We start from the raw sequence: 26,854 nt of genomic DNA, 5'->3' as shown, positions 1-26,854 counted from the left end.
TTCGTATCCAACGAATCATGGAGCTGCTCCCAGAACCGAGAAGTGAACTGAGACCCTCTGTCGGATATAATCTTCTTGGGCACACCATGCAAGCAGACAATCCGAGATATGTACAACTCTGCAAGTCTAGCACCGGAGTAAGTAGTGTTCACTGGTATGAAGTGAGCAACCTTCGTCAATCGATCCACTACTACCCATATGGAGTTGTACCCTTTCTGAGTACGAGGCAATCCAACAATGAAGTCCATAGTGATTTCTTCCCATTTCCACTCTGGAATCTTCAAAGGCTGTAATAGACCTGCTGGCCTCTGATGCTCAGCCTTGACACGCTGACAGGTGTCACAAATAGCCACGTACTCTGCCACTGAACGCTTCATCCCGTACCACCAGAAACGTTCCTTCAGATCATAATACATCTTCGTGCTGCCCGGATGAATAGAGTAAGCTGTGTCATGGGCCTCACTCAGAATCAACTTCCGAAGATCCTTCACATCTGGAACACAGATCCGGTTCTTGTACCACAAGGTACCCTGATCATCCTCTCTGAAATGAGGAGCCTTGCCCTTCTTGAGCAACTCACGGATCTCCTGCAGCTTCTCATCATCTTTCTGATGCTGCCTGATCTCTGACTCTAGGGTCGGTACTGCCTCAAATGCTGCACTCGAAGTATGATGCAAGAAGCCCAGACTCAACTGCTCGAACTCCTCGCATAACTCTGGAGGCAATCTGGAAAGCCACGGCCATGTTGACATAACTTCTTCTGCTCAAAGCATCTGCTACAACATTGGCCTTGCCCGGATGATAGTGAATCTCCAGGTCATAATCCTTGACCAACTCTAGCCATCTTCTCTGCCGCATATTCAGCTCATTCTGCGTGAAAATGTACTTGAGGCTCTTGTGATCAGTGTAGATATCACACCGCTGCCCATACAAGTAATGCCTCCAAATCTTCAGAGCATGAACAACTGCGGCTAACTCAAGATCATGAGTAGGATAGTTCAGCTCATGCCGGCGTAACTGCCGTGAAGCATAAGCTATCACTCTGCCCTCCTGCATCAGAACACACCCAAGACCATCCTTCGAAGCATCACAATATACCGTGAACCTCTTCGTCTGGTCTGGCAGAGTCAGGACTGGCGCCGTAGTCAACCTTTTCTTCAGCTCATCAAAGGCCATCTGACGCTCATCAGTCCATACAAAAGCCACATTCTTCTCTAGCAAAGAAGTCAAAGGCTTCGCGATCTTGGAGAAATTCTCAATGAACCTCCGATAATATCCTGCTAAGCCCAAGAAAGACCTGACTTCCTTCACTGTCTGCGGTGTCTCCCACTCGAGCACATCCTTCACCTTGCTTGGATCAACAGCAATGCCTCCCTGAGAGATAACATGACCGAGGAATGGAACCTCGTCAATCCAGAACTCGCACTTGCTGAACTTGGCATACAACTGATGCTCTCTCAGTCTTTGCAATACTGAGTCTCAGATGCTCCTCATGCTCTTCTTCTGTCTTGGAGAAGATCAGAATATCATCAATAAAGATCACCACGAAGACATCCAGATAATCCATGAAAACCATGTTCATCAGATGCATGAAGAAAGCCGGGGCATTAGTCAAGCCGAAGGACATGACTGTATACTCATATAGCCCGTACTTGCAGGTGAATGCCGTCTTCGGAATATCCCCAGGACGGATCCTCAGCTGAAAGTAACCCGAACGAAGATCAATCTTCGAGAATATACGAGCACATCGAAGCAGATCAAAGAGATCCTCAATACGGGGCAGTGGATGCTTGTTCTTGATAGTGACTGCATTCAGCTCCCGATAATCGACACACATCCTCTTCGAGCCATCCTTCTTATCTACTAGTAGCAATGGAAAAGCCCAAGGAGAGAAGCTGCAACGGATATAGCCCTTGGCTAGCAACTCATCAATAGTCTTCTTAACTTCTTCATGCTCTATAGGTGCCATACGGTAGGGCCGCTTTGCAATAGGAGCTGTGCCAGGCAAGAGATCAATACAAAACTCAATGGCGCGTTCAGGCGGCATACCTGGCAGATCATCCGGAAAGACATCCGGGAATTCAGACACCACGCGAATACCGTCCGTGGGTCTAGCCTCCATCTGATGAAGAAATCCCGAAGGCTCTACTGCACTGATAACAACCTCTTGGCCACTAGAAGCTGATAACAAGACTGTCCTCTGAGCACAATCTATCCGAACTCCCCACTTGGCCAGAGTCTCCATTCCCAGAATGACATCAATGCCCTTGGTGTCTAGCACCATCAGATCAGTACATAACTCTACTCCCCTCAAAGAAACACTGACTCTCGGGCAGTAAGTGTGAGACCTCAACTGTCCTCCCGGTGAAGATACTAACAGGCACCTCTTTAATGTGCTAGTATGAATACCATGATGCTCGACAAAAGACTGAGTAATGAAGGAATGCGTAGCACCAGTATCAAAAAGCACTGTAGCTGGATATGAATTAACCATGAACGTACCAATAACCACGTTGGGAGCCTCGGCCGCTGACTCGGCCGTCACGTGGTTCACCCTGCCCTGTGCTGGCGCCCTGGGCTGAGCGGGGCGCCCCTGCTGTCCCGCCTGCGCCTTCCGGGGGCAAGCGTTGGCGTAGTGCCCCGGCTGGCCGCAGTGAAAGCAGGTGCGAGGAGGTCCCTGAGCCTGCTGTCCGGTAGGAGCTGCCGGACTGTGGAGCCTGCGGTGCCGGTGGAGCTGGTGGAGCAGTACGAGCCGGAGGTGCCGGTAACCTCTGGCCCTGACCTGCCTGCTGCTGTCGAGGCGGGTACTACTGCGGTGGCCTCTGCTGGTACTGCTGAGGAGGCCGGTACTGCTGCTGGTACTGCTGGGGCTGCTGGAGTCGAGGACGAGTGTTGCTGCCGGAAGCAACGGGGACAACCTTCCTCTTCTTGTCCTCCATCTCCAAGTGCTTGCGCTCAGTGTTGAGCGCGCTGTCAACCAGATGGTTGAAGTCGTCGAAACGGAGGTTGAGCAGCGCGTACTGGAGGTAGTCCTCAAGACCCTCCATGAAGTGCTCCTGCTTCTTGCGGTCATCCGCAACCTCGGCAGGGGCGTAGCGTGCCAGCTGAAGAAAGCGATCACGATACTCCGTGACCGACATAGTCCCCTAAATTCACAAAGACAGATAGATATCGGAAGATTAACTCAAGATTCACAAGGATAGAACAAGGGGCATTAGCTCAAAAGAAAACGCTGAATGATTATACTTAAGATTACCTGCTTCAGTGCAAGGAACTCCTTCTGCTTCATCTTCATAACGCCCGCGGGGACGTTGTGGCTACGGAAACGCTCCCTGAACTGGAGCCAGGTAAGAGACTCGCGGTCATGGACTGGGTGGGACTCCCACCAGTCCAAAGCTGCCCCTCGCAGCTGTCCTGCTGCGTACAAGACGCGCTCACGATCATCGCACTGGGCGATGTCCAGCTGAACGCTCCACTGCACGGAGCCAGTCGTCGGCCTGAACAGGGTCGGACGTGTGAGAGAACATCGGCGGGTGACCCCTCAGGAACTCAGCACGCCTGTCGCGAGGCTGCGGCTGGTGGAGGAGGCGGAGGCTGAGTGTGAGCGTGCTGAAGAGCCTGAACAGTGTTGTTCAGGGTAGCCATCATCTGCATCTGGAGCTGGAAGTACTGCTCCGGAGTCAAAGGTGGCAGCATCGGGATCCCAGTACCCTGGTTGTTCTGACCCTGCTGCTGGCCAGAACCGGAACCGGTGCTCCTAGTGTTCACCATCTGATTTGAACAAAAGATTTCACGAGTAAGGATATTGCAAGAATAAACTCAGATGGATATGATAACTCTTTGCGGAAAAAGACTCAGCCATGATAAAGTAGACAGGATAGAGTTGACTGTTTTACCCCCAACGATCTAACTCATTTTATTAATTAGTTAACTTTAACATCAGAGTGATTTTCTTTAGACAAATTTAAACTACTAAGCTATGCAATCAGTCAAAAATCCAAATCAACCATGTAGCATAATAACAAGCAGACAATTTTCACAACTTAGCCGAGTTTAGCAAAAAGACTCGACTAACACCACGCGTCACAGAGCGGGCTATCGTATTATTATAAAAGGGTCACCTAGCTAATACTCATGGTGGTCAGATGACTGATTCAGGCCAAATCTATGAGAACTATGCGTCAGAGAGAGAAATCAAGGCAAGAAGGATAAAAGTCATAGAAGTCAAGGGGTATAATAGTAAAATAGTTTCAGCAGTCAAGGATTGGTGAGAAGAAGTCCTAAAACTCGACCAGTTCTATCTAGGCTTCGTCCTACAGTCGATACGGCTCTGATACCACTCTGTAACACCCGGTTTATAAAAGAACATAAACCGAGCAATCATATACGTGCCAGGATCAAGTCACACGTATATACAACAGAATGAACAGTATATCATAGCACATATCACGTAAAAAGTCATAATAAAGCGAATACGAATGTTATTTATTACAATAATGACAAAAATGTCTGATACAGCGGAAGCGAAGTACAAAATACGAAAAAGCTCTCCGAAGCTGAAGCAGGGCGCCACAGGAAGTTTTCTGGGGTCATGGCGGAGCTAATGCGGTGGTTGGCCGGGGTTAGGAGGCAGTGGAGCGGCCGGCCCGCGGCGGTGCCGCGCTCTGCTCTACTCTGAGTTCGGCGGGCAGCGGCGGCTAGGGTTTGAGGCGGCTGCAGAGGTGGGGATGGGTCGCAGGGGAAGGGAAAAGGGTTTGCGGGCTGGGCTGGTGTGGGTTTTGGGTTGCTATGGGTTTGGGTTTGAGTTTTGTTTTGGGTTTTCTTTCTATTTCTCCTTTTCTATTTCTAATCCAAACTATCACACAACTAGGTGAATTCAAATTCAAATTTGAATTCACAACTAGCACTCGAACAAATAAATTAATGCATCAGCATGAATGCAACACCAACAATTAAACCTATGATAAAAATTTTAATTACTTGAGGCAAAAATTAGATTAAATGCAAGACTAAACCAATTAAATCCTTAGAAAATTAAATAAACCAATTAAATTTATTATTAAAAACTGAAATTTAGATTAGGGTGTTACATTCTGTCCTCTTATGAGCCTCCAATTTCTGAAAATATTCTTCCCATGAACCCTTTGGGTATTTAGCTTTTGGATCAACAGTAAAACCTTTATTCGCTCTTTCCTCCCTTAACATCTGCCTCTCCATCTCCTCCTCCTTCTTCTTCTCATAATTTGCCAAAAGCTCCCTGTCAGTGAGGGGCTGTGGGTACTTGCTTCGGTTCCTCCTCGAATAAACAATGCAATCCTCAAGAGTTGCCTTTTCTGCTACCTTCTTTCCATATTCACGCCGTAGGTCTTGGAGTACAGGCCCTGACAGAAATGACTCAAGGGGTAATGTAACGTTGTACTCCTTCCTTATCTTCATCTTTCTACTTAAAGTGTCTCTAGATTTTTAAGACTCTTTTGTTCTGCCCAATTGCAACATTAGGTCATACCAGCCTTCAAACGACTCCCAATCACACGTCCTTCCCTTCTGAAAAATAATTGAGAGGCAAACTTTCAGAAATGTTAATATATCAACAACTAGCAGAATCACATAATCATATGGAGTTTCAAATTTGTGTTAAATATACGAACCCAATACTCTCCGTAGCTATTGCCACAATAATATCCGTAGCCAAGTTCAGAAGGAACTACGCCTTTTGTGGCCAGAATACCACACTTGCATCGACGACTAGGAGTAGTTGTACATGGCCATGGCTTCTTACCGTTCTCAAAATCTCGCACTTCCTCTTCTGTGGGCCCATGCGATCTAGGACCATAAATATACTCATTGAAGTCACATGCCGGTCATCCATCCTGCATGACACTTAACTTTAGCCACATAATTAAAGCAAAATTAAAGAATCAATACTATGTTACATGGCACTTACTCTATTCTTTAGCGAGCATCTAAAAAAGGGAGTGAACTTTGTAGGGACGCCAATATTAGGCCTTTGAAGTTTGGCACGAACACCGCAATGACACTTGGGAGGATTGTTTACACGATATATAGTAGCTTCTTGCTTCTCTTCCCCTGTCATAGGTACTGGATTTGGTGGGAGAGACACCCATCGTCTAAACTCATTGTATGGCCACGACTCCGAGGGATAATAAGGTATCAGCCGGATTCTAGGGTCGAACTTATCCGGACCATCGATCCACTGGAAGAAAAATCAGTGACAAGGATTCAATAGATCATTCCACTTGCATACGTAGAATGCTCTACCGGTGGTCTTGGGATGCCTCGATTGCTTCACTACTGCTGTCAGACCCGGGCCCACGGGACTGTGCACATCGCATAGTTCCGAGTAAAGAAGGAAGGAATCAGACTCTTAGTAGGATTCGACTGTAATCCTACCAGGACTCTACCTTGTAATCCCCCTAGGACTCCTATTTGTAGACCGACTAGTATCCCACCCCTGGACTATATAAAGGAGGGCGGGGTACCTAGATCGGCAGGCTGAAGAGGCTCAATAGAGCCCAACACACCAGCGCAGGGCGCAATATTCCACACCACCATACTGGATGTAAGGTATTACGTTTTTCTGGCGGCTCGAACCTATCTAAATTATATCTTGTGTCTTTGTTTTTACCTTCGAATTCCAGATTCGGCGATCTGTCTCCCAACAATCTCCTACTTGGGACATCCCTAGGTAGGCTGACAGTTAAAACACCGACAGCTGGCGCCCACCGTGGGGCTGTCGTTGCGATCATTGGGTGAGCTTGAAGGATCTATCATCAAGACCAATCTACTCTCAACGAGAGCCAAATCGTCGAGTAGATGTTCGAGCAGACAAGGTTACGCGTGCCAACAATTTCGAGCACGACTTCTAGTCAATTCGGATTTGGAAACCGACCTGCATGCAACTCAGTGATCAAGACAGAGTCGAGTCCGATTCAAGATGGGTGAGCAGCCAGACCGCGGGACCTGTGCCATAATTCCCAAAACTAAAAAGTCGAGCCTGGGTCGCAACGGACAAGCAAAAGAAAATTCGAACTCAAAGAATTTTTGCACACCGAAAGCCACCAGGAGGTCCAATTATTACATGCACGTGAATGGATATCGTGAGCTATCTGGCTCGTGAATCAAGATTCAACTAACAAGAAATTGTTACATGCACGGGAAGCTACAACTGTGCCACGGCGCTGTGACTTCAATTTGTGCTACAACATCATCACGCTGCCATCAGTTTTGACTACTCACTAGCACGCCATCGACTACTTCGACGACCCGTTCCGCCATCGACTACTACTTCGACGACCCGTTCCGCCATCGACTACTTTGACGACCTGTTCCGACTACTTCGACTACTTGTCTCGACTAGAAAAACTAGTCGAGAATGGACCTCGTACCATCAATAACCAGTCGGAACCGATTCCGACTGGTCAGCTTCAATCAAGCTAAGTAACTTATATCTTTTTCGACTTTTTTTTCACAAGATCGACTGCTTTTTTGGGGTACGCCTCTCGACCAGAGTCACGCTCAGGGGCTACACCATGATCGACTACTTTGTGTGCAACCCGCACTCTCGCCGACTTTTTTATCCACGACCCGCCCTTTTGCCGACTATTTGTCCGCAACCCGCAGTCCCATCGACTGCTTTATGCGCGCTGCGCATTTGTCGCCTTGCCGACTTCATTTTTTGTTGTCTCCTCTCAAAGGTGCTAAAGTACTCGAGGAATGGGCCTTAATCCGTGAAACATCGATTCTTCTGTGCGCCTATGTTTCTATGTGTGCACACGGCTGCAACCCTGCGCTATGGGCTATGGAAATCAGAAGACTAGGTACTTAAATGTAATAGGCTAACTGCTCGGGGAAATTAAATGGCCTAGCAAGAGCAAGACACGAAAAAAAATCTTTCTTGCATTCTACAATGCTGGGATTTGCACCCAACTCGATATCATGTATATCATTTTACAATATATTTCTATGTTTCTCATACAGGAGATTGGATCCGAAGCATGTCGCTGATGAGGTATGCTCCCGAGAGCTGCCTTGCCTAGCTATCTCTTCATCAGCACAACCCGGCGTATCTCCAGAAGCATATCCAGCTCTCAGGCTCGAGGGCTGGACACAAAAAAACTACTCGATGTGGTCTCTATGGCTTGCATAGCTCCCAAGCTTGGGGGCTGGACTCTACAAAACTACTCGATCCTGCTTCATGTGAAGACTGGAAGCAAGAAAAATTCTACACCATGAGCCACAACGTTTGGATCCTTAATTCCAAATCTCGGAATTTGGATTCAAGGCTCGGGGCTGCGGGATACGAGTCATCGACGGCTTATTTTTCAAATTCTTGGAAGATAAAAGATCAGAAGATTGAAGACTGATTTGATCTGATTCTGCGATTCAACCTAAGGCTCGGGGGCTACTCCATATGGAGCGCGAGTTCATCGTGCACCATATAAAAGAAGACGATTCGGGCCTTGAGCACTTCACAGCCTCGATGCAGCCATGGAAGTACTCGAAAGGTCACTTAGAGCACTCGACGGAGCACTTGGAGGACTCCACAAGCACTTAAAGATGCCTTCAGAAGTACTCCACGCCTACAGTACTCGGCTACGAAGCACTCGGGGGCTTGTCAGACCCGGGCCCACGAGACTGTGCACATCGCATAGTTCTGAGTAAAGAAGGAAGGAATTAGACTCCTAGTAGGACTCGACTGTAATCCTACAAGGACTCTACCTTGTAATCCTCCTAGAACTCCTACTTGTAGACCGACTAGTATCCCACCCCCTGAACTATATAAAGGAGGGCGGGGTACCTAGATCGACAGGCTGAACAGGCTCAACAGAGCCCAACACATTAGCGCAGGGCACAATATTTCATACAATCATACAGGACGTAGGGTATTACACTATTCTGGCGGCCCCAAACTGTCTAATAACTTTGAGTTCCAGATCCGGCGATCTGTCTCCAAACAATCTCCTACCTGGGGCATCCCTAGGTAGGCCGACGGTTAAAACACCGACAACTGCCAGCTGATTGCACGGTTCACAACGACAGAATGGAACTGGAAGGACAGGAGGGACTAGGGCATCCTCATCATACTCGAATGGGTACTGTCCACCACCAAGGAGCTTGTACCGGGCATCGCTCATTGTCATCTGTACTGTAGCTACATAAATTCCATTGCCATGTGAAATAACCAAACTACTTAAAGAAACAAAGTGTCTGCAAATTATTGACAATATACTATCGTTCAAAATATAATGTGTACATTCGTAAAACTATGGAATAAAATTGCATGTAACTCATATTAACCATTCCACTATTCAATCCTACAAATTATATTAATCGAGTCATGCAAGTAATTCGTCACGACAAAATCGCGAGCAGAGTAACATCTTCGTATCACCTAAACCTCCAATCATAATTACACTAACAACAACACCACCATTTCTCATATCAAGAATCAAACTCTAATCACCAAGAATCACTAATATCTACAAATGTGCATGGTTAAAGGAAGAGAAAATGGGAGCAATACCTTCGAGGAAGGGCGGAGAGCGGATTGGGGGGGGATCTGGGGGGCGGCGGCGGAGATTGGCTGCAGCTCTGGTCGGGGAGGAGGAGGGAAAGAAAGGGAGGGTGGGGGAGGAGGGGGGCCCAGGACATTGGGCTTGTCGCGCCAGCTCGCATGGCGCGACAGGGTCGAGCCAGTGCATACGGCGCGACAGGTTTGTCCACGTTATCGCCCCTCTGACGCAGCGCTGGCTCGGGCCGCCAGCGTGGCCACCCTGTCGTGCCACATGCACTGGCGCGACAGAGGTTATCCGTTGCGCCAGGGCAAGTGTCGCGACCAAACAGGCTACTTCCTGCAAATAAAACCAATACGTGACTCTGTCGTGCCACATGCACTGGCGTGACAGAGGCTATCCGGGCTACTTCCTGCAAATAAAAACCAATACGTGTTAAAATTAAAATATTATTAAAAAAATATTAAAAATAAAAAATTCCAACCTATGAAACAATCTATATCACCCCTGAATTTTTCAAAACCGGACAAATTGCCCCCTAAACCAGTTTTGAAAAATCATAGTAAATCACAAAAAAATCATAAAATGGAAAATCCAATTGTGTTAGACTCTAAATTAGTAGATCTACATAGTGAGTATATAATATGATATGCTTTAGTATATTTTTGTTGTTGTAGGTTTAGATCTATGCTTTTCTTCATAGCTATAAAAAATATATTAAAGCATACCATATTATATGTTCACTGTATAGATCTACTCATTTGGAGTCCAACACTATTTGATTTTTTATTTTATGATTTTTTTGTGGTTTATTATGATTTTTTGAAACTGCTTTATGAGGTAGTTTGATCGATTTTGGAAAGTTCATGCGGTGATATAGATCATTTCATAGGTTATGGGGTTATATAGTCCACTCCCCATAGATGAGAGGGTGATATAGAATTTTTCCAAAAAAAAAGTAGACTGGGAAGGGGAGAAAGCCGAAGTGCCTAAGCCGCCCGATTTTAAGATAACATGATGATGGACGTCCAGGATCCACGACGCTCCCTTCCGCCCGATATTGGGCTCCCTTCCGTCGTGGACTAGGCGACCAGCAGAGAAATCCTAGCGGACCAGCTCCAGGCTCCAAGCGTCGCTCTCCACAGATCAGAGGGGCAGCGCTGCAGGGGCGGAGGGGCAGCGCTGGAGGGGCGGTGGAGAAGCAGAGGGGCTATGGCCGGTAGAGAAGCAGAGGGCAGAAAAGCAGCAGTGGAGGGCGAAGGGGCCAGGGGCGGATGGGCCGAGGATGCGCCGCCGGCTGCCGCGACCCAAGCTCCAGGCGCCGCCGAGGATGCGCCGCCGGCTGCCGTGACCCAAGCTTCAGGCGCCGCCCTCTTCTCTTCCAACCCTATACACAGGTCAGTTCTCTCCGTTTCCCTCCCAAATTGCGTCGATTGCAAGCTTTGTTGGTGGCCGGCCTCTATTTCCCACTCGATTTCCCGCCGCTCGGTCTTTTCCCGCTCGATTTCCCGCCGCTCGGTCTGTTCCCGCTCGCCTCCCCTCTTTCCTGCCTGGGGCCTCACGTATGGCGCCCGCCTCATCCAATTGGACGCCCAGGCGACGCCTATGGACGCCTAGACGACGCCTTCGGCGCAAGGCGGACGCCATACGCAGTCGGCCAAGGCGAATCAGACGCCCAGGTTGCCAATCGCGCCTTGTCGCCTAGGCGACGCCTTAAGAACAGAGCTTGAGATGGTGATTTGTCTCCATGACTGGACATGTCCCAAAGACAGAAACGGTATTGCATTATTATATTTTGTAAATCTGATGATTTGTATTGCTGTACTTCTGTAAACTTTATTACTTATTTTTGATAGAGATGCATATAACGTACTTCTGTCTCTATTGCAATTCATAGGAATCGCCGTATCTGCTATAGAGGGGTACTGTACTGATGATGACGATGATGAGGAAAAGGAAGAGGATGACAAATCGAAGGACGTAGAAGATTCTGATGATAACAAGAACAATGGTGCTGACTGTGTTGGTGGTGATTAGACTGTTAGGCTGCAACTGAAACCTCTTATTTCATTTACTACATAGTAGTATTCAGTTATTCCTGGTGGGCTACATGACATATCCCGGTATTTGCTCCTTGATTGGCATAATTTCATACTCTGATGTCAGAGATCTGAAGGTACTCATTGCCATGTCATTATTTTACCTGTAGCATTCTGTGTTATGTAGGTTGTTGATGCCAATCCTTGTGTTTGAATCTTTAGTTTACTTGCATTCCAGAGCTGTTGTTGTTAGAACATGGATGACCTGCAAGAACAGGATGTTGTCATCATTGTTTATCCTCCTTATTTTGTAACTGGAAGTTGGAAATGCCTGACTGAAATGGCTGGCAACATCTGGTGGTGTCTCTAGTGATACTTATAGATATAGTGCTGCTTGGTACCTTTTGCCACGAACTGTATGCTTTGCAGCAGACCATGCTGTTGGGCCTGAAATTTTGTTGTTCGCTGTGATGCATTCTTATCTGAGGTCACACGGACATACCATAAGATTCATGGTCTCGTTACACTGGAGATTCTGCGCATAAGGCTTGCATCTGATCGACCGTTGAGCTGATTGCAACCATGTGCCTCACTTCATTCACCCTGAGCCATTGCAGTGGTGCAAGGTCACCTTGATGTGTGACCATTCGTCCATTCCCCAAGCTTTGTGCCTTGGTTGCAGCTGCTGCTCCGGCAACATGGGTGCACGCCATGGAGAAATTAAATGCCCCTGGAGCTGAGAATGGTATACTCCCTTCCTGCACGCTAGTGAGGGATCATGTAAGCTGTGACCATCATGGCATGTTCGCTTTCATGATTCAGGAAGGGGTGCGAGATCCAGTGATCTCCCAGCTGCTAACTCTCACGAGCGAGTTCATTTATCAAGAGTGAAGCTTCCAGTTTCACAATTCGTCGTAGTAGCTTTTTTTTAATCACGTTACCATGTGTTAGCGCTGAATGACAAGCAGGAAGCAGCAGCCAGGGAATGCACAAGCACGAGTTACGTTTCCCCTCTCATGAAGCGCAAACTGACTATACGCTTTTAGCACCAGTCAGTGCCTGCTCCCCACCGCTGCCGCCGCCCGCACTGAGATCCTCTCCCGCCGGTGGCGCCCGCTCTGGCGCTCCTCCCCGCTCAACCTCAAGGCTCGCGTCATCACCGGCAGTGAAGACGAGGCGGAGACCTCGGGGTTCGTCTCCCGCATCCTCTCAGGCCACCCCTGTGCCGCTCGCCGCTTGTCGCTCAGCTGGTACGGCCGCGACGACGGCCTCTTCCCCACTCTCGATTCCTGGCTCCGGCTGCCCCTCCTCGGTGGCCTCCATGAGCTCGAGCTGTTCTACCACTCCATTGGAACTGAGGACCCTGGTAGCCCTCCGCTGGTGCCGTCCACATTCTGTTGCTCGGCGACGCTCTGGGTCCTCTCCCTCTGCTCTGGAGACGAGGTGCTGCGGTTCCCGCCTGCAGAGATCGTCAGCACGCTCGATTTCCCTTGCATCAAGCAGCACACCCTCAAGAGGGTCCACAGCGCTGAGACCTCCCTTCATGGAATCCTGTCCAGATGCCCTGTCCTGGCGAGCTTGTTGCTGCGCTTGAACACTGGCTGTGGTTGTCTACCCTTCAGAGCTTTGTCGTGTCCAATGGTTGGTATGCAGAAGAGGTGAGGCTGGAAGAAGTCATTGTTGATAATGTGCCGCTGCTAGAAAGGCTCATTCCGCGGAACGTATCAGGTGAAATGGTGATCCGAGTAATTCAGGCTCCAAAACTTAAAGTACTGGGCTATCTACAGGATTACATCTCCACTATTCAGCTCAGCCCCATAGTTTTCCAGGTAACCACAATCTTCAGCCCTGAATCTTCGTGAATATGTCATTGTGTTCATTTGTTAATTTAACATCCCATGCTTGCTTCAGAAAATGATGCCGCTTAACCTGTCCACTGTGGCCCATACCATGAAGACTTTGTCTCTGTATATTAGTCCTGATTTGGGCGTTGTTATTGGTTTACTGAAATGCTTTCCGTGTGTTGAGGCATTATACTTCGAGGTGACAACTTTTATTTTTTTTGGAATGAATCATTTTATTCTCCAGCCATACTATTCTGTCAGTCTTGTAGTTGATGGTCAGTTGTGACTATTTGTTTCAACCATTTTATTTCCTTTTCAGTCACATGGTCCGCGAAACATCAATAACACGTTGCACTCTGATCAGCCTTGATCACCATCTCAGGAAGTTGGTGTTTACGTCTTATGGTGGAACAGAGTCAGAAGTGAACTTTCTTTGTCTTGAATCCCAAAGTTCTAGAATTTATGAAGATTGTAACCCACGGCACTGACCCTTATTCTGCTCAGGAACTGCATCTGGAAGCTAGAGCTTCACATGGTGCTGAAATTGTTTTTGAATCTGATTTTTAGTCTTGCGGTATGGTACACATCATGACATCAATCATATCCATGATATGGCTATGGATGACCCCTTTGATTTATCATTATGTCGATGTGATAATGATCCAATTTGGGATATGGTCTAGATAGGCCACTTTTATTTGAAGTTCATTGTTAGCCCATGAGCTGTATTATGCACAAATCAAATCCATGATTTGGCCATGGTGTCTGAAAATATACTTCTATTGCCATCTTCCATTTTGGAATTTAACCAGCAAGATGTAATTGTCATCATTCTGCTGATGCCATTGTTGATCTATTCCGAGGTCACTCATGCGTAGTTTTTTTTTATTTTTTTCTGTCTTGGATCCAAATTTGAATTTCTTTGTCATAGTTGACATGTTTGGGATTAGTCACAATATCGTAAGCATCTTTTGTTTTGTTGTGATGTCTATATGTTTAGCTACAGCCTAACGTGTTTTTTATTGTCGATTTTTTTGATGCGCTTTGCATGTGGATTTCAGATGTTTAGAATGTATCCTGTTCACATTTGTATCTATTCTGATACTTCTATACTATTCTAGGCCATGGTTCTTAGCGTGGTAAAGTGAGGCCAAGGTGGGACAATGCCTTATCAACGTACTCCCTCCGTTCCAAATTATAGGCCATTTGACTTTTTTAACCCTAGGTTTGACCACTCATCTCATTCAAAATATTTGTGCAAATATAGTCAAATTTAAGTTATTCTTGAAAAACCTGTATTGATATAACAAGCCACAACAAAAGAAGTGATATTTTGCACAAATTTTTGAATAAGACGAGTGGTCAAATTTGGAGTTAAAAAAGTCAAACTCTATAATTTGGAACGGAGGGAGTATTAATCAAACATGAGGTGCATGTGGGCTGTCTCACGCAACTGATATTGTGTAAGTGACGACGGATGCTGATATTAATTAGGTGTGTCAATTATCATCCAACAGGTTGTATTCCTACTGACAGTAGTGGCTGACAAGGTAATGCTTTACCCTTGGGCATGTCATTATGCAGCTGCTGTGACATTGATTTACACTGCCAGGTCATATTTTCTCTTGACATTCTTTTGGTTAAGTCCAACGGTGAAATGTTTGTCATAATTGTATTATTTTGGAATTAGCTTTGATAGATCATTCCTAATGTAAACAAACTTTGTTCCATTGCCCATCTTAGCTGCCTAGCTGAAGTATAAATTTCACGTGTTGTTTGCTTGAACAAGGTGTAGCATTTCATTAAAAAAAATATCATGTGTTTTTACCACATTCTTTTAGCTTGGCATACATCATGCATGTGTATGTGCTTTCTAATCCCAACTAACTCATTCAAGACCAAAGATAAAGCATTGTTCAGGCTACTATTTATCAGTTTCACCTTTATCTAGGTTGTTTAGTCAGACTATGGCAATTCTAGTTTGTTGATAAGTTATGTGGCCTGACATTTACCAAAATATGGAATACAAGGACAGCTACATCATCTTATCATCCAATTTATACAGCATTTTGGTGAAATTTAAAAGGGTAAACCAAGTTTGATTTGAGTAGGCCAAGTCATTTATAGATAAAGGTGCTAGTATGATATGCCTTCTTTCTGCTTGATAAGACTGTAAGCCTTTAATCGCAAGAAAAGAAACAAGAGCATTTTGGTCTACTTATTCTGAAAGCCAAATTTTGGAACAAATAAAAAGCAGAAGTTTCAACAAATTTGACTATTACAGGAGAAACAGATTTGAGTCCGTTAGGATAAATGGGTCATATATTCCTCTAGAATGGCTTGTTCTATGAGTGATGACAGATCCTTTGGACATGTCATTCTACAAAATCCATGGCATTGATTGACATTATCATGCCATATTCTTCTCATTATTTTTTTTGAGTCCAAGGTTGAGCCAAATTTGGGGATAGACTCTTTCTATTGTAAACAAGCCCATTGTGCATCATTTTAGCTACCTCACCGGAGTGTAAAATCTCATGTGGTTTTACTACATTCTTATTTTGGCATGGCATGCTTATATGTGCTTTCAAATCCTAAGTAATTAAATCAAGACCAAAAGATAGACTGCTGCTCAGGCAATTATTATTCAATTTCATCCCTTTTTTTTACTTGTTTACTCGGACTTGGGCAATTCTAGTTTGTTGATAAATGAAAGATGTTTACAAAATATGGAATAAAACAACAATAACATATTATCATCCAATTTATGCAGCATTTTGGTGCAAATTTGAAGACTTTTATTTGTTTCAGATGGCAGATGCATATATTGCTAGACATGCTAGTGCGCTATGCATATTTATTCTTGGCAAGATTATTAAAGCCTTTAAATGCAAGAAAAGAAATGTGGACATTTTGGCCTTATTCAGGAAAGCCAAATTTGTGAAAACAAGTGAAATATCTGTTCAGGTGACATTATATATACGTTGGCATGTAGTTTGTACCATTACACTGAAACATCTTTTCAGGTGACAACAAAAACCTTCTTGTGGTTCCTTTTGGATTAAACCATTGATGAAAAAAGTTTGTTGGGTTTGATATTATCGGATGTTTTCCTTTATTCGATAAGGGACTTCATTATGTTGAAGTTTTTACATCAAATTGAGACAAAGTCCTTCCATTGCAAACTTTGCTGTGTAACCCTTTGAAATAAAAGATTGAAACTTATTAGAATCCTATGAAATGGCTCAATTCACATGAATTTTGCCGCTTGGGTGGAGGAGAGGAGCCTCGTCCTTTATTTAGTTCATACATATATCAACACGGGGATATAATTATCTCTATCTTATATTATTAATTGTGCCATCCTTGTTTAGCTTCCAAGGAGAGCCATGAGGAAGCTCCTGTAGTCACCCGAGGTTTCCTTGGCAATGACTTGCTCTAAGGTAACCGAGGTCCTCTTCTGGAACGCGCCGCAGATGCCCTTCAAGTCTTTCTCGGCGTGCATCACAACCACCCGGGTCAGGGTATCCTCATCAGTCCCTGCTTCGCGTGTAGCGTTCCTCAGAACCTGCTTGCAGATGGCAAAGGGTACGGTATACCCATCGCCAGATCAGTTCAAGAGTACCTGTTTATTTGGTTTTCGTTTTGTTATCGTTGACACCTCACCTTGGCAAAGTATTTGTTTTCATCTGCAATGCACCTCACTGTGGTTCGCAGAGCGCGCAAGTAGCATGTCGGATCGGATGCATGTAGTAGTGCCTGGCGATACCGAAATGGTTTGGTCATCTGATTGATACAAAGCACGAGATCTTTAAGTTTAAAGACGAGGTATTTTGTGTCCTGACCTTGGTGATGCTGCGGCTGTGCTCATCTTTAAAGCAGCTGAATGTGGCTTTGAGCTGTGCTTTGCTCCTAGTACCCACGATCCTGACGAGCTCCTGATGATCCAGAGTGCCATTTCGTACAGCCTCATGAACAATCTTTGCCTCTGATTTTGCTAACCCCATGTTTACATCGTTGCCATCGTACCTGTAGGTGCTCACTAGGGCAAGCAAAAGCTGAAGGAGACAAGGACAGATTAGCCTGTAAATGAAACCAGGATGACGAGCATAAGAAAATAATGAAGAACAGCTGAACATACACTGCGAAGATTTCCCGTGGTGCCAGCAGCGACATCTTCTTCCAGGGAGCACTTGTACAGAACATGGTAGGCCTTCTTCACTGCTATAAGCTCCTCGGAAGAGTTAGCGCATGCAATCTCGATGATGACTGGGTACTCCTCCTGGATGCATTTCATTGCAGCGTTGGCAATCACAGCCTGCCTCTCATCAGGGCCAAGTATCCACTGGCACATTGCTCTCTGGACAGTAGCCAATGGCACGTAGTACTAGTGGTTAGATAAACTGACAGAAGCTCATCAGGAAAAATAATATGCAAACTAATCTGAACAAAAACTCATCAATAAAACTGCAATCGTAATTTGTGGCACCTCAAAATCTCCAGAGAGCTCTGACTGCAGGCGCTGCAGTAGGCCCTCGTTGTACATCTGTTCATAGGTCAAACTAATCTGTTTCCTCTGAGTCGCGTCACGCCGAGCTAAGATGGCTATAACTGCTTGTTCGTCCGTGCCCCATCCTGGACCACAAAATAGTTGGCAAAGGTCATTGTTGACTCATGTTCCTTAGAGATGTTCGAAACGTTCTAGAATCTAGACGATGATTTTTGTTTCAATGCTTTTCTGCATAAATGAAATCTGAAGCTAATATTTGATGAACAGCTCACAATAGAGTCAGGAACAATAACCTTGGAAAGCCTTCAAGAGAGCCGCGGCATCTTCAGCGGGAGAAGGGACAACTTGAGAAACAGTATTTATTGCCATTTTTCACGTTGTTCCGTGTCCCCTCTCCTCTCGAGATTGGTTTTGTTAAGCACCGCAACTCCCCGCCGTGGTATTTATAGAGATCATGTCTGCATCTAACCATGTGCAAGTGGGCATGGAATTAAAACATTAGAGAAACTGCATGGGTAATCTAGCGTTACTCTGTTTACTCAGTAAGTTTTAACTACGTGAGTTTCGAAAATTAATGCGTCATCAAAGAAATAACTCCTCAGATACACTACTACAAAAAAATTTTAGAGGCGAGTAAAAACACATTTTTAAGAATGGGCGCGGTACCCGCCCTCTAGTTATCGCAGACTAAACATCGATTTATAGCGGCGGCTCATGGCGTCACCTGCCCCTACAAATCGATTTGTAGGGACGGGTGAGCTACAAATCAATTTACAGAAAATGAAAAAATAGAAAAAGCTTGAAAACAATAAAATAAAAAGGAAAAACATTAGAGAAACTGCATGGTAATCTAGCGTTACTCCGTTACTCAGTCAGTTTTAACTACGTGAGTTTCGAAAATTAATGCGGCATCAAAGAAATAACTTCTTAGATACACTGCTGCAAAAAAGATTTTTAGAGGCGGGTAAAAACATATTTTTAGAAATAGGTATGATACCGCCCTCTAGTTCTCATAGCAAAAAAAAATTGATTTATAGAGACGGGTCATGGCTTCACTCGCCCCAACAAATCGTTGTAGGACAGGTGAACTACAAATCAATTTACCAAAAATGAAAAAAAGAAAAGCTTGAAAACAATAATAAAATAAAAAAGAACAAAAATATCCTGGTCAACTTACCAAGGTACTATCTTTTTGACAAAATATGCACACTTGTGTAACTCGGGAGTCGAACCGCTTACCTCAAACCTCCCGCATACTCTTCTCCCCATTACACTATACTATCACTCGTGACTCTATGAGATATGATATTCATTTATATTAACTGAAATTGATTTGTAGGGGAGGGTGACACCATCACCCGCCCCTAGAAATCCATTTTCAGGGGTGGGTAATGTCGTCACCCGCCCCTAAATAATTTTCTATTTTATTCTAAAAATTCATTTAAATCTTTAAATACAACCGAACAAATAAAAAAGTGAAATTTCTACACTATGGTTATTGTGAACTATAGATATGGAACAAATGTGCCACATATATTTCAGTGTTTATAAAGGTTAAGATTGTGGAAACTTGAAAATATAACTTGAGTTCTATGAGATAGTATATAGTCATAGCCATATATAGGGCATAACTAGTAAATGATCTTGTGATAGTCTTAAATGAATAATATATAAAATAAATATAACTTTTTATATCTTACTACTAAAACTTTGATATTGAACTACTCTACATCCGACATTGTTTGAAAACAAATAAAAACTTGTAGATTTTTAAAATAATATTTTTTGAACTATTAAATGACCTTAAATGAAAAGTTATCAAACTACAAGATCTCGTTAAAATCTACAATTTTGATATAAAATTTATCTTCATACGAGATCATATAAAAAATTATGATTTTTTTTGCATGAAAACATTTGTAGGAGCGAGCCATGCCCTCACCCGCACCTGAAAATCAATTTTTAGGGACGGGTGACGCCATGACCCGTCCCTAGAAATGTATTTTTATGAATGGGTGACGTCATCCCTCACATCTTGAAATGCATTTTTTTGCGGCGGGTCAATTGCTACCGTGGCTCCACTCCCTTTGTAAGAGCAGGTTACTTTTTTTCCAGCCTCTAGAAAAAATGGAGCGTTCCTAAAAATCTTTTTTGTAGCACTGATGGGGCATCTTTCGACGACAAAAAGTTGTCACACGCTTTCTTCACACAACAATATTTGTGACACGATTATAGTTTGGCATCTCTTTGTCGCATGTAATCCTGTGCTTGTATCCGTTTATTTCATTTTGGTTTGTTTTAGTGTTGACGCTCGTTCCAGACCATTTTTGAGCATCAATTTGGTCAAAATAAATGAATGAACTTGTATTTTTTACCCTCATGACGCTAATAAATCACCGAATTTCACATTTTCTTGTAGAAATTTGTGAGTGCAGGTTTTTTGGCTAAAAATGAAGGGCAATCATACCCTTTGATCCAATACCCTTTGATCCAAGGAGCAAGGTCCGTCCAAGCACATGCCATCCATTCCAATCATTATACAAATGCTCCACAATTTTTGTGATATTTCTCTCAAATGCTCTACCTAGAAAGACATGGGCTATGCGAAAAAAAACTTAGGCACATGAAGGTCCAAGAGCTGAAAAAAAATTATGTGGACACATGAAGGTGCATGATGAGGACATCCTCCACTATTACCCACTGGCAAAGACGCAACAAAAAAATAGACCAAGTGGCCCAGTTGTAGTTGGGCGGCGACCGTGTGAGTCTCTGGTTAATCCCACCTTGCTTAGCTTGGGAGGAGGAAGCCACCTTAAAAGGGAGAGCCACCCTTCCTCTATTGGACTAGTCTTTTGGGGCGATTGGGTCTTTTCCCGAGTGGGTGCGCGGGAGTGCAGTGCTAAGATTGTCAAGGCACAACAGGAGGCCCTAGTGGCGTTGTAGGCCGGATCGGTGCGTCATAATTTCGGATGCTGGTGCTATGATTGCGGGATTCAGAGAATCCGAATTGGTGCGTCGGTTTTTTCATCCAACCCCACCTGGGCCAGATGTATCAGTCCACGAATAGATGCTAGCCATGTCTAAAATAAAATAAAAGAGAGGGATCATATATGGAGTTTTATCCATTCATCCCACATACCACTCATTTACCACACTCATGCACTTCTTGATCATGGTTGTATGACTTACTTACTCTACTTGATTCAATTTTTTACTTCAAAAAATACCTAGTGCAAGTATGTCTTATCATTTTCCCTATCATGAGCTCCACATAAGCCATTTTTGAAGTAGGAGGAAGAAGGCAACACAAAACCTTGGTCAGAAATTATATACTTTGAGCGATTCGAGAGTATCATTTGAGGAAATTGGTTTTTATTTATAAAATCTTTGAAAACATCTGGATATGAAATTGAGCAAAGAATGTGTGAGTGGTACTTTATGAAATTGTTCTATTTCTCAACCACCCAAGACAAGGAGAATGCCAAATGCCCCATGGAGACCAAGGTAAAACATGTGAGCAAAATTATGCCCAACTTATTCAATTTGAGGTAGAATATTTTATTGTAAGTTGTGCATGACGAAGAAATGAAGTATTGCAGCAACTCCTGATCAACAACCTAAGTCTAGCTTTGCTTACGGACGAGCAAAGTTTAGCTTGGGGATCTTATTGACACTCGTTACAGACCATTTTTGAGCGTCAATTTGGTCAAAATAAATAGATGAACTTGCATTTCTTACAGCTCATGACGCTAATAAATCACCGAATTCGACATATCCTTGTAGAAATTTATGAGTGTGGGTTTTTTGGCTAAAAATAAAGGGCAATCATACCCTTTGATCCAAGGAGCAAGGTCCCGTCCAATCACAAGCCACCACACGAGCATCACATGGATTGGAAGGCCCACCAGTGAAGCAAACCGACTTAACTCGAGCCATGTCATCAACTAGAGGCACAAGGACCCACATGTCAGTGCTATGGCCAAAGGGGAGGGCAATTGGGCCCAGTCCCAGGTCGGCCAATGGGCCCGGTCAGCCGATGGTCATAGGCTCCACCGCCTTTGATTTTTGTCATGGCAGCTGTTGACGCTCACTATCACACCCTAAAATTTTTTGGATTTCAGGATGTGATTAAAAAGGAAAATTTAAGAAACAATTTTCTCATAATTTTAAAAATTACCCAACATTTATTCTCTTTAAATGCAATTTAGTATAAGAAAATAAAATAATTGGTTGTTTTCTAAAAATTAATTGAGGTCGTTTTGTTTGTGATGCATTCATGCCACCCTTGCATTGTTTTGTTGTTTGTTGTTCAAGTTGAGTTTGAATTCTTGAATTCGAATTCAATTTGAATGAGTTTGAATCGGTTTCGAAATTGGAAAGTCTTTTCTTTTTCTCCCTCTAGCTTTCAGCCCAGCCGGCCCATCTCCCTTTCTCCCTCTCCCTTTTTCTTCTACTCCCGAGGCCCAAACCCCCCCCCCCCCACCGGCCCAGTTTTGTTTTCTGGCCCAACCCGGTGCCCCACTCCCCTTCTCTCTCTGCGACACGGGCCCCGCCTGGCAGGCCCTTCTTCCGACCTGTGCGAAACCGGGACTCGCTCTCGAGTCCGGGTGCAGCACGCGCTGCCACGGCTTCCCTTGGCCCGCACGCCAAGGACCCCGACTTCGGCCTTATAAGTAGCAGCCGTGCCCCATCCCCCTCTGACTTCCTTTAGCCGCAGCCGCCGCCTCTCGCTCAAACCCTAGCGGTGCCGCCATTGAAGCTCGTTGAGCTCGGTTCCGCCACTAACTCGCCGCTTCGTCGCTCCCTCGCCTCCACAAGCCGCCTCCGGAGTTCCACGTCGTGGTGAGAACCTTCGCCGACCACTTTTCCCTCCCTCTTGTGCCTCCTCGCCGCGGTAATCGCACATCGTCGTCGCCGCTCTGCCTCTAGCCGTCGCAAGCCCCTGTCCAGCCTCCCACTCGACCAATCGATCCCCTAGACGCGTTCCTCGTGGCCCTAGATCGCTCCTGACCCAAACCCGAGTCGAAGTCGAGCCCCGAGTCACTGATTTCGGTCAACTCCGGCAAACTCGGCGCCGCCCACCGCCGCAGACCTTGTCGCCAACCACCTAGCGCCGCCGCCCCTCCTCCTGATCTGACCAGGATCGTTAGATCTAGATCCAACGGTCCAAGTCCAATCTAACCTGAGTCAACAGATCCAATACCGGTCAACCCTAGGGTATTTTGCAAAAGAGCCCCTCTGTTTCTACAAAATTAACCCGCAGTCCACAACAGTTCAAAAGTGTTAACAAATCAGTCCTTTCTTTTCTGTTTTAGCCCCTGTTATTCTTATTAATTGAACCCGACGTCCAGGAGCCTTGTTTCCCCTTCTAGCCCCTGTAGTTTAGGTTTAATCTCATTTTAGTCCCTGGTTCCTTTAGAGCTAGCCCTTGGAAGTTTAAATCTATCGTAAACAAGTCCTTGGAATCTTGTTTTAGCCATAACTTTTCCGTTTAACTCCATTTTCATCGATTCTTGTGCTCACGTGACCCTTGCAACATGTGCAATAGCTTTACCACCTTGTTATCTTCTGTGAGCACAATTTGCTGTGTCATCCAAGTCTTTTCTACTAGCCCTTCACCTCTACATTTTAATCGTGACTCGGCCCCTCAATCACCGTTTAGTCCATAGTTTCTACGTTTTAGCTTCGTTTCGACCCGTTCATGTTGCGTTAGTTTTCAAGAAGGCTAAGCTATCGTTTAGTAGTGTCGTTGTACCGTAGTTCCTATTTTAAAATTAAATATAAATTTAATTTGATTAATAATCTCTCAATTAGTTTTTCTGATTAAAAGCTAATTAGATGTTTACTCCGCTTTTTCATAATTAAATGTTAACTTGATTAATATCAACTCAGATGTGTTTATAATTTAATTTGTTAGTTCAACAATGAATCATATAAATATATGCTTTTAGATGTTCTCACAAGTTTTCTTATATTTAATTGTTTAATTAGCAAATTGTACATAGGTAATTAAATAAAATTTGACTAAGGATCTACTTTATTCTTATAATAAAGGCAAGTATAATATGAGTTAATTATAATGTAGGATAATTCTTTAAACTATTCTTTTCATTTGTTTTCCAAATAAAATAAATAAAGTAAATAGTTCTTTTGTTCAATAATAATACAAATCTTCCGATAGTTGTTTCTTTTCTTCTGTAGCTCTGTTTTTCGTGTTTCTTGCGTTTTCGTAACCGTAGCAACGAGCCCTATCTTTTAGTGCATTCTTTTAAAGCCTTTCTTTTGTTTCGGTGTATTGTTCTTAGTTGTACTTGTTTGCTTTGTATGGTTGCCCGATGTTTGCTTCGTGAAGAAGGATCGTTGTTTGAAGTTTGAAGAATCAAGAATTCCAAGTGAGCAAGAGCTGAAGAGCAGTGAAGAGCAATAAGAGTAGCTTTCCATTGGTAAAAGGAAAGTGACCCTAACTATACTTCTATCTATGATTGTTTACAAGAATACTTTGATTAATTGGAATATGGAGAACCACCCAGGAAAATCGTACAATCACAATACTACATGGCTCTGGTCTTGGCTGATTAATTAGAAACTCTAGCTTGTGACAGTCTTACCGAAAGGGCAAGAGGGACTGCATCAATGGGGTATAGCCCGGTCCTCTTGGGGTAGCGGCCTTTGCTAAGGAGCTGACCATTAGGGAGGGTTATGCTCTGCTTTGACTCAAAACCTTAGCGGATTATCATTTGTTAGGGAATCTTTGTAAAGACCTCGTAGCGTCCCTATGCAGTCACACCTAAGGAAGTGTGATAATGTGTTTGGCCGGCATATGCATGGTTGGGTTCAAAGTTTTTCGGAACTTTTACGCGAATTGTGGTGAAAGTGTACAACCTCTGCAGAGTTAAAACTAACCGGTTAGCCATGCTCACGGTCAAGAGCGGCTTGGACCCTCACATGATTAATAAACTTAAAGATGGATATAAATCATATTCTGGTTATTTCTTGTAGCCTTGCTGAGTACCAACCATAAGTGTACTCACCCTTGCTTACTGCTACTCAGAAGAGAAAGTTGATGTGAAGTCTTTCGAAGATGATGCTGAGATCTAGGCGTACGCAACCCCCAGTCAATTGCCTGTGAAGCTTGAAACTTTCGTTTTCAGGATAAGCTGTATAACTCTGATAGTCTTTAACTGTTGTAATTCTCTTTTAGGCGATACTGTTACTGATTATTCACTTATAATGTCTCTATATGTATGAAACTTTATACTGGCATACATATAGCTATGCCTTCGGTTTTGTCCTTAAAACCGGGTGTGACAGAAGTGGTATCAGAGCTGTATCGATTGTAGGACACAAGCATAGATAGCAATGGTCGTTTCCTGAGGTATATTTGATAATAAAAGCAAATCCTACTTTACCCTTGACCTCTTTGATGAATAATTTCACTCCTTGATCATTTTCTTTCCTCAGTCAGCCTTGATAACTCACTTTTCTCACCTGACTCTCTTTTCATTTGCATTTCATTGTTTTGCAAATGTTAGATCCTCAACCCTTGTCTATTTATTTACTTTCCTAGATCACTCCTTGATTTTAAGCATACATCTCCTTGATGTATGATCTTCCAATTTCATCTAGCTCACCCCCTTTTGATGTGCTGTTGAAATTTCTTCTTGATTTATCTCAACTTATCCCTTTTTGCTTTATTTTAAATGTATCTAGTTTCTCCATTGTGCTCGTCTTTTCTTTCCAAATATATGTTACTTTGGATTCTTCCCTTGACTTTTGATTCCAAAATATCTCTTCTGATTCAAAAATACTTAGATGATTCATGCCATGCCTGTCCAAGTCATCTGAAGAATGGAACTGCTAGTTCATCAAGAGGAGTCAAGTTGAAGTAATTTGAAATTGTATTACCAAGTGCTCACATTTATGCTCATATTGGATGAAGAATTCAGAGCGCCACAAAAGAATCAAGCATGAGCAAGATTGTGACACTCTCCCTACTAATACAATCACGAAGATGGAGTTAACACTGGACAAGCTGAAGGATGTATGTGCCATCAATACTGAAGCTGGAAGAGATAACCTTGCTTAGGAATACCCCCTTGTAGTCTTAATAACAACGCTTAGCACCGTTCCTTGACTGTGTCGACTGGTGGAGTTCTGTGTTTGCGTGATGATGTTTATCTTTATGACCTTGTCTGATTCGCTTCTTTGTATTGATTGTTGGTGTATTGTGGGTCTTCTACCTACAATGTCATCAGTTGCTTAGCTGGGTTCGTCTTTTGTACCTCCCACTTCCTTGTTATCCTCCATCCTTCTATCCAATCCTTTAGAAGATGTCAAGAAGAAAAGTTCAAGGCCACAGTTACATAATAGTAGAGATCTCCAAGCATTTGCAATGGTCGATAAATGAAAGCAAGCTAAAGTCAAGAATACTCCTTTTCTTTTTTCTACCCCCATGTCCTTTTCCGCTCCACCTTGATTCATTTAACAATCATTACCACCACAAGTTGGTGAAGATGATATCATGGACTTTACCTTGCTATTCAATTTTCTTTATCATCTATTCTCTCTACTAACCTTATCCCTACCACCCAGCCAGATGGCGAGTCTCAACAGAAATCCAGAAGATAGAGCCAATGAAGGTGACCTCAACATTCCAACACAAACTCAGAGGCTACAAGCAGTGGCTCCAATCATGGCCAATATCCAGCAGCATATTACAGAACAAGCCTTATTCCCTCAGAACTGCAACACAACCATCAGTGATAATCATTCAGTCTCATCTGCTCCATTGCCGCCACCGTTTGATAAAGAGAACCTATTAGCCATGCAGGCTCAAGTCTTACAAGGAAGGATGCAGTCCAATACAGTGTCACCGCATAGCATGAAGTTGACCAAATCAAAGATCCCCACCGGACCAGTAAAGAGGCA

General features: G+C 44.1%; 2 protein-coding genes and 1 long non-coding RNA gene across 4 annotated transcripts; 2 read left to right on the top strand and 1 right to left on the bottom strand.

Moving 5' to 3' along the window:
- The first annotated feature begins 10,875 nt into the window (after positions 1-10,875).
- LOC120642923 lies at positions 10,876-11,728 on the top strand. Its single transcript, XR_005662794.1, has 2 exons — positions 10,876-11,310; positions 11,431-11,728. It is a non-coding gene; the product is annotated as an uncharacterized LOC120642923 (long non-coding RNA).
- Positions 11,729-12,440: 712 nt separating this feature from the next.
- LOC120640129 lies at positions 12,441-14,256 on the top strand. 2 transcript variants are annotated; one of them, XM_039916010.1, is made up of 3 exons: positions 12,523-13,401; positions 13,484-13,615; positions 13,736-14,256. In XM_039916010.1, exons 1-3 carry the CDS (start codon positions 13,132-13,134, stop codon positions 13,784-13,786), a joined length of 453 nt encoding a protein of 150 aa, XP_039771944.1. In that variant the 5' UTR covers positions 12,523-13,131; the 3' UTR covers positions 13,787-14,256. The 2 variants fall into 2 exon arrangements, with proteins under 2 accessions (XP_039771943.1, XP_039771944.1); XM_039916009.1 differs by lacking the exon at positions 13,736-14,256 and having other exon boundaries at positions 12,441-13,401; positions 13,484-13,734.
- Positions 14,257-16,408: 2,152 nt separating this feature from the next.
- Positions 16,409-18,295, bottom strand: LOC120639965 (annexin-like protein RJ4). The gene is made up of 6 exons (XM_039915873.1): positions 18,220-18,295; positions 17,906-18,087; positions 17,558-17,776; positions 17,262-17,474; positions 17,083-17,175; positions 16,409-16,987 (listed from the first exon to the last, which is right to left on the bottom strand). The coding sequence occupies exons 1-6, from the start codon at positions 18,293-18,295 to the stop codon at positions 16,787-16,789; spliced, it is 984 nt and encodes a 327-aa protein (XP_039771807.1). The 3' UTR covers positions 16,409-16,786.
- Between the last annotated feature and the right edge of the window lie 8,559 nt (positions 18,296-26,854).

Source organism: Panicum virgatum, chromosome 7K (genome assembly GCF_016808335.1).
Source record: "Panicum virgatum strain AP13 chromosome 7K, P.virgatum_v5, whole genome shotgun sequence".
In the NCBI taxonomy this organism is placed as follows: domain Eukaryota; kingdom Viridiplantae; phylum Streptophyta; class Magnoliopsida; order Poales; family Poaceae; genus Panicum; species Panicum virgatum.
This window is presented reverse-complemented; position numbering and strand designations above follow the sequence as displayed.